Genomic DNA, 5,586 nt, shown 5'->3' on the forward strand with positions numbered 1-5,586 from the left:
CATGTGGCCTTTCATGGGATTCCAAGCATAATTTTTTGTGACATGTTAAATAAATATTTGAAACTATATATGAGTAAAATTCTAGGAACTCCAACAACTATTTGGCAAACTATTGTTTCAACGGCATGAGAAATGGAGTTCGTTCATTGTTTTTGAGCTGTAGAGATGTTTGTGAAAATTGGATATTAAATAAGATCTCGTTACAAATTTATAGTATTGATGTCTTTTGCCAAATGAGCTATAAGTTATCGGCGATTTTCCTTAATTTCGATTATACTTAAAGTGTGAAATTGAAAATAAACGAGACTATCGCTCGCCCAAAGGTTGGCCAATATGACCTCCCATTTATAACTACATTATAATTTAAAAACAAAACTATTATTATATTCGATAATTCTGATTATAAATTACCATTTATAACTACATTATAAATTTAAAAAAAAAAAAATTAATAACGATAAAATCAATAATTCTTTGAACACTTGCCAAATCTTATTTGTTTCACAATGTTCTTGAAACAACGTAACGTGATCTTTTTCTGTGCAAATCAACAAACAACAAAGATGTACATTATTGAACCAACTTGTATGTTTTGATGAGCAACAATTCCTCTCTAATTAAATATTCCACAGTCAATCCGGATATTTCCGTTGCCTGAGCCTCCGGTCCTGGCCCCGACCCGACCCAACTTAGTCATAGCTTCAACAAAACGAGCATTAAAGAGCTGAGGATTGGAGGCCCAAGCGTCGACGATGGGTCTCGACCTCGTGTCCGTAAATAGGCTCTGATCCGAGGTGAAGAGGCCCCTTCCATTCTGAAGGTTTTTGAAGTACGCGTTGTCAAATATCCTAGGCGTGGTCGGGTCCATGTCAATGGCAACCTGAGGGTCCACGTCCCTTGGGCACATTTGCTGTAACTGGGTCGCGTATTGCCTGTTCAGGGTCGGGTCCACCGGGTTGGATGAGCTGAAGTTGTAGATCCGGTTCGCGAATCTGTTGCAGTGGGAGAATCCAAGGGTGTGGCATGCTACACAAAGTATCATGAAATGTAAATGGATTTATTTGCTTGTCCATTTGTGAAAAAGTTGGAGCTAGTTAGACATGAAGCATGTGGTGTTGGTTTCAATCACTTTAAGTTGAATGGATAGTGATGATATTGTAAAAATCATATCAAATCCTTGATTATATTACGTAGATATGCACGGGTCTAGTTGTCATGTTTAATAAAATTTCTTATGACAAAATATTGTATGGATATGTACAAATTTAGATGTCTTATATTATAAAAATTCATATTAATTAAGACTCTTCACTTGTAAATAAAAGCACATTAACTCTTATTAAGGTACGTCTTTTATATGTAATTGTTTAGATTTTTTGGTGGTTCGATTCGATTCTATTGAAGAAATCAGATTTTAATTAGTGTGATTCTTTTGATCGCATCAGATACGGTTAGACTACGTACTCGATCGAAATTCTAACATAGATTGTGCTTATTTATTTCAAAATTCCTTACATATTTCCGAAAACAAGCTTGTGGGGAATGTTTTTTATGAACAACTATTTAACTCCGGTTCAAATTTCCTAAACATTCTCTGTTTGCACAGCCATCAGATAAGGGCTGGCAGAGGGGCGGGGGCGGGAGCGGATTTGTCATCCCTATCTTCGTCTCTGAATTTCATCTCCGCCCCGATCTCTACTCTTTCGGGTCCGGAGATCAACTTCCCATCCCCGTCCCAATCTCGTTCCCAAAATATTAATATGGTAAGATGATAGTGGGTTCAGAGATTTTCTGAAATAAAAAATTATCATTATCTATTATTATTAGTGATAATATTAATATATTAATATTATTTTAAAAAATAATAATATTACTTATACTAATAATATTATTATTTTATTATTGATATTATTTTCTCTAACGAGTTTGAGGATGAGGATGCAGATAGTAATCTCATATCCGTCCCAAACTATTTCTGGGATTTTCCTGAACCAAACCCGAAAAAATCGAGGATCTCCATCCCCGTTTCGGATTTTTCCGTAGGACCCTAAGAGAAAGTTGTCATCCCTACCTTCTCTAGTTGAGATGAGATGACCCGTCTCACATGGACGACCCGACCCGATAACTCGTTTTCTAACATTTTTGGGACGCTTTTAATTCAATATATATATGCTTAAACCAGTCTTGGCTGACTATTTTTGGTGGTCTTTGTTGCCGGATTCCTTCCTTAGAACATCAGTCAGCCTTGTGATTTCTACCAGTAAAGTCTACGTTGAAAGAACAAACAATTGATCAAACGAAGAATTACCTGAGAGAGCAATCATATCTGTCTGATTTAATCCTCTTCTAGCAAACATAGCGTTAAGCTGATTCAAGTTGAAGGTCGGCTGAGGCAGATTCCCCTCTACACTTGCAGCCGTTGAAATCAGCCCATCCAATCTCCCTAATTCCACAGCGTATGAGGGTCCACCAGCCTATACGAACAATTAATTGGATCACAGAAAAAATATTCAAACCTCATATTCTAGTATTATATAGTTAGAATTCACATATCCAAATAAATGGACCATACAGACCAGCGCAATGACGTCCCTCGCAGCCATCACAAGGATATCTGCACAAGAGACCTTATTCGTGCAGCTGGCAACCGCATCCACTGCTGCTTTGGCTTTAATCACGGTGTCAAATCCATCACCAGCCAATGATAAGTTATCCGGATGATCTTTTTCAGCCGTATTCCCTGGAGTCGATGCCACTATAACCGATGCATCGCAACCCTGTAAAAAAGAATGAATTTTTTCAAATAAACCCGAATCAAAAATTGTAAAAAAGAGTGGTCGAAATGGGTATGTACCGAGATGAAACAATCGTGGAAGAGGAGACGGATGGTCGCCGGGACTGTAACAAAGGTTTGACCGAATTTCGTCGTGACGGCCCTTCGAACGATGTTTTCGACGTCCGGGCAGATGTTGGCGTAGAAATTTTGTCTGAGTTGTGCTGAAGTCGAACTTGAGAACAAAATAATGATCAGAGAAAGTGGCAACAATAAAGTAGTTCGATACTTATATGAACCCATTTTCGTGTGGTTATATGTGCCAAGCAATAATTAGAGCAGTGCAAGAAGTAACTCTACTTATATGATGAAAGATTTCAAGGTTCACAGGGACTATATTGCCACCTAATCAAACCAAAAATTTATTTTTAACTAAATGCAATTTTTTGGAAAAATTGCAAAATGATCCCGTAAGTTAGCCTGATTTCCCTTGTCAAAAAAATTTCTCCTGCTTCTCGTCATTTTTTACTAGAGTGATAACGTTATATCAGACACGTCAGTAATAACATGACCACGTAGATACCATGTTGACATTAATCATACCAACAATAAGTCAGTACTCAATCAAAAAATGACTGAAAATAAAAAATAACGAATTTGTTGTATTATGATTACATTTCATCGACTTGATATACTAAAAACCAATAACAAATAATATTATAGAACGATTTTGCTAATTTTCCCCGATTTTAAAAAAATAAACGTAACGAATACTTTGGGTTTCTTCTGGATATGATGTTTCTACTTGAATCCAAAGGTGTGAACAAAAGTGGTCAAATTTTCCAGTTGTCATCGAATATTTCTACTTGGAAAAAAGAAGAAGAAAGACAATGTAGAAAGTTATTAGTATTCGGGGGTATGCTTGTTCTTTGATGTGTGATTTGAAAGTGACATTTTAAGGTCAAATTATTTAATTATGGCCGCCTTAATTTTTTATTTTATTTTTATCACTACACAGAAACATATAAATAAATACAATAGTTGTTGTAATGTTACATTTTGCCTATTTTTCTAGTTGACTTGTAATACTGAATATATATGATGTTATTCTTGTTTTGATGAAAGCAAAAGGTGGTGGAATCCCCCAAATGCAGCAAAATTACAGTGGGTTTTCTTACGCTGTTTTACATTTCACCATTCTACGTTATAAAGGGAAAACAATAGAAAAACAAAAAACTTTCCTTCTTCTACTGAAAAATAAAATTATTCGGTGTATTTTGTATGTATATTATATAGTTTTTTATATAAAAAATTAACAAATATTAAATGAAATATATGTAAAGATAAATCGACAAATGCATGATCCTATCAAACTAATTAATATTTATTAATATCAGGATTAGAATAATAGTGGTAGGATAAATATTTTGTATTTCAAAATTTTAATAATTCCTTTTGTTTTCACCTCATTCCTAATAATTAATAATTAAACAAAAGAAAAAAAACCCTCGGTGTCCAGAAACATTATCACTAACATTTGTATCCAATTAATTAATAGAAAAAATATACGCGTTGAAAATTTAATATATACTTGTAATTATTGATGATCTACTTTATCTAATTAAGTTTCTAGGATACGTAGACGTTGATTAGGACAACATTAAAGTCTTCAAAGAACCCCACCAAATAATTGGTATGTTTAAACGTATTATAGTTTCGCGAGGGGTTAACTTCCAATAAAAATAATTTATATTGGTCGTTTACTTATTTAATTTGAGTAATTAATTGGTCAAAGAAAACATGTGGCCATCTAACAAATTATTAATCTAAGAGATACATGATGGGAGAAGGGTTGGTGAATAGGAATAAGACATTAGTTCGTTTCAAATTAAATAATTTTAAATATTATCTAATATTTTTTTAAATCATTAGTTTTGTCTAGTGCATTCGTAAAATATATATGGAGAGACTTCGGGACATTATAATTTTCAAATTTCTGAATTTATTATTCGTTTGTATTCAAGAGGATTGTGGCATCCTAACATCTTATTGAATGGGACGTGTACAAAACTTATAAGAAAAAACAAAAATATTCAGAATTGAGGATGAAAGCATTATAGCTAGTCAAATGTTATATAATATAATATAACTTAGGATAAAAGTTATAATGGTTACTCAAGATGTGACTTTATTTTCTTATGTTTGTGACAGCGCATAGTGCATATACTCAGACATTAATGGGTCAGACTATCAGACTTATGAGTTCGGGAGATGCATATGTACTGTCTTAGATATCAATCTTATATTTTCCTTACTGTCGGTCATATCTCAATAGAGACAGTATCACCTGTTATGTTCTAGTGTCATGTTCACCTAATCAATCAGATCAAGCTACGTAATGTCACCAGTTTATATAATACACATACAAACACACACATATATAAACACACACACACATATAAGGATTGTCTATGAAATTGGGAAAAAGATTCTAGTTGATTAGATATAGTATTTGATGTATGATTTACACGTAAAGAATGCTGGAGTAGGTGTGGTGGGTATTCCACAACATAACTAAATTGTCTACCCAGTTACGTTTTGTAATAAATTATAGTGTTTTTTTAATATAAACTATTTAATAATTATGGAGTATACGTGTAAGAAAAGTTAATATACAGTATATACTTTGTTTTAGAGTTAAGCAGTATTTTCTTGCGAAACTAATTTATACAATGAAAAAGTAATTTACTTGTTACTTCATAATTATATCTAACAGATAATTTGTGTAAATATATACAGTCAAAACTATATAT

At 33.3% G+C, this 5,586-nt stretch overlaps 1 protein-coding gene across 1 annotated transcript; it reads right to left on the minus strand.

Annotated features, from left to right (window-relative positions):
• Nucleotides 1-470: 470 nt before the first annotated feature.
• LOC140806138 (peroxidase 51-like) lies at nucleotides 471-3,194 on the minus strand. Its single transcript, XM_073162630.1, has 4 exons — nucleotides 2,855-3,194; nucleotides 2,577-2,777; nucleotides 2,309-2,474; nucleotides 471-1,026 (listed from the first exon to the last, which is right to left on the minus strand). Exons 1-4 carry the CDS (start codon nucleotides 3,074-3,076, stop codon nucleotides 614-616), a joined length of 1,002 nt encoding a protein of 333 aa, XP_073018731.1. The 5' UTR covers nucleotides 3,077-3,194; the 3' UTR covers nucleotides 471-613.
• Between the last annotated feature and the right edge of the window lie 2,392 nt (nucleotides 3,195-5,586).

This window comes from Primulina eburnea, chromosome 11 (genome assembly GCF_022965805.1).
Source record: "Primulina eburnea isolate SZY01 chromosome 11, ASM2296580v1, whole genome shotgun sequence".
Lineage (NCBI taxonomy): Eukaryota > Viridiplantae > Streptophyta > Magnoliopsida > Lamiales > Gesneriaceae > Primulina > Primulina eburnea.

Bases quoted from the DNA above. Each gene is read 5' to 3' on its own strand.
- LOC140806138 (XM_073162630.1), bottom strand. From the start codon at position 3,076: ATGGGTTCATATAAGTATCGAACTACTTTATTGTTGCCACTTTCTCTG. The intron at 2,778-2,854 runs GTACATACCCAT...TCTTTTTTACAG, and splicing joins TCCACGATTGTTTCATCTCG to GGTTGCGATGCATCGGTTAT. The intron at 2,475-2,576 runs GTCTGTATGGTC...TTGTTCGTATAG, and splicing joins CGAGGGACGTCATTGCGCTG to GCTGGTGGACCCTCATACGC.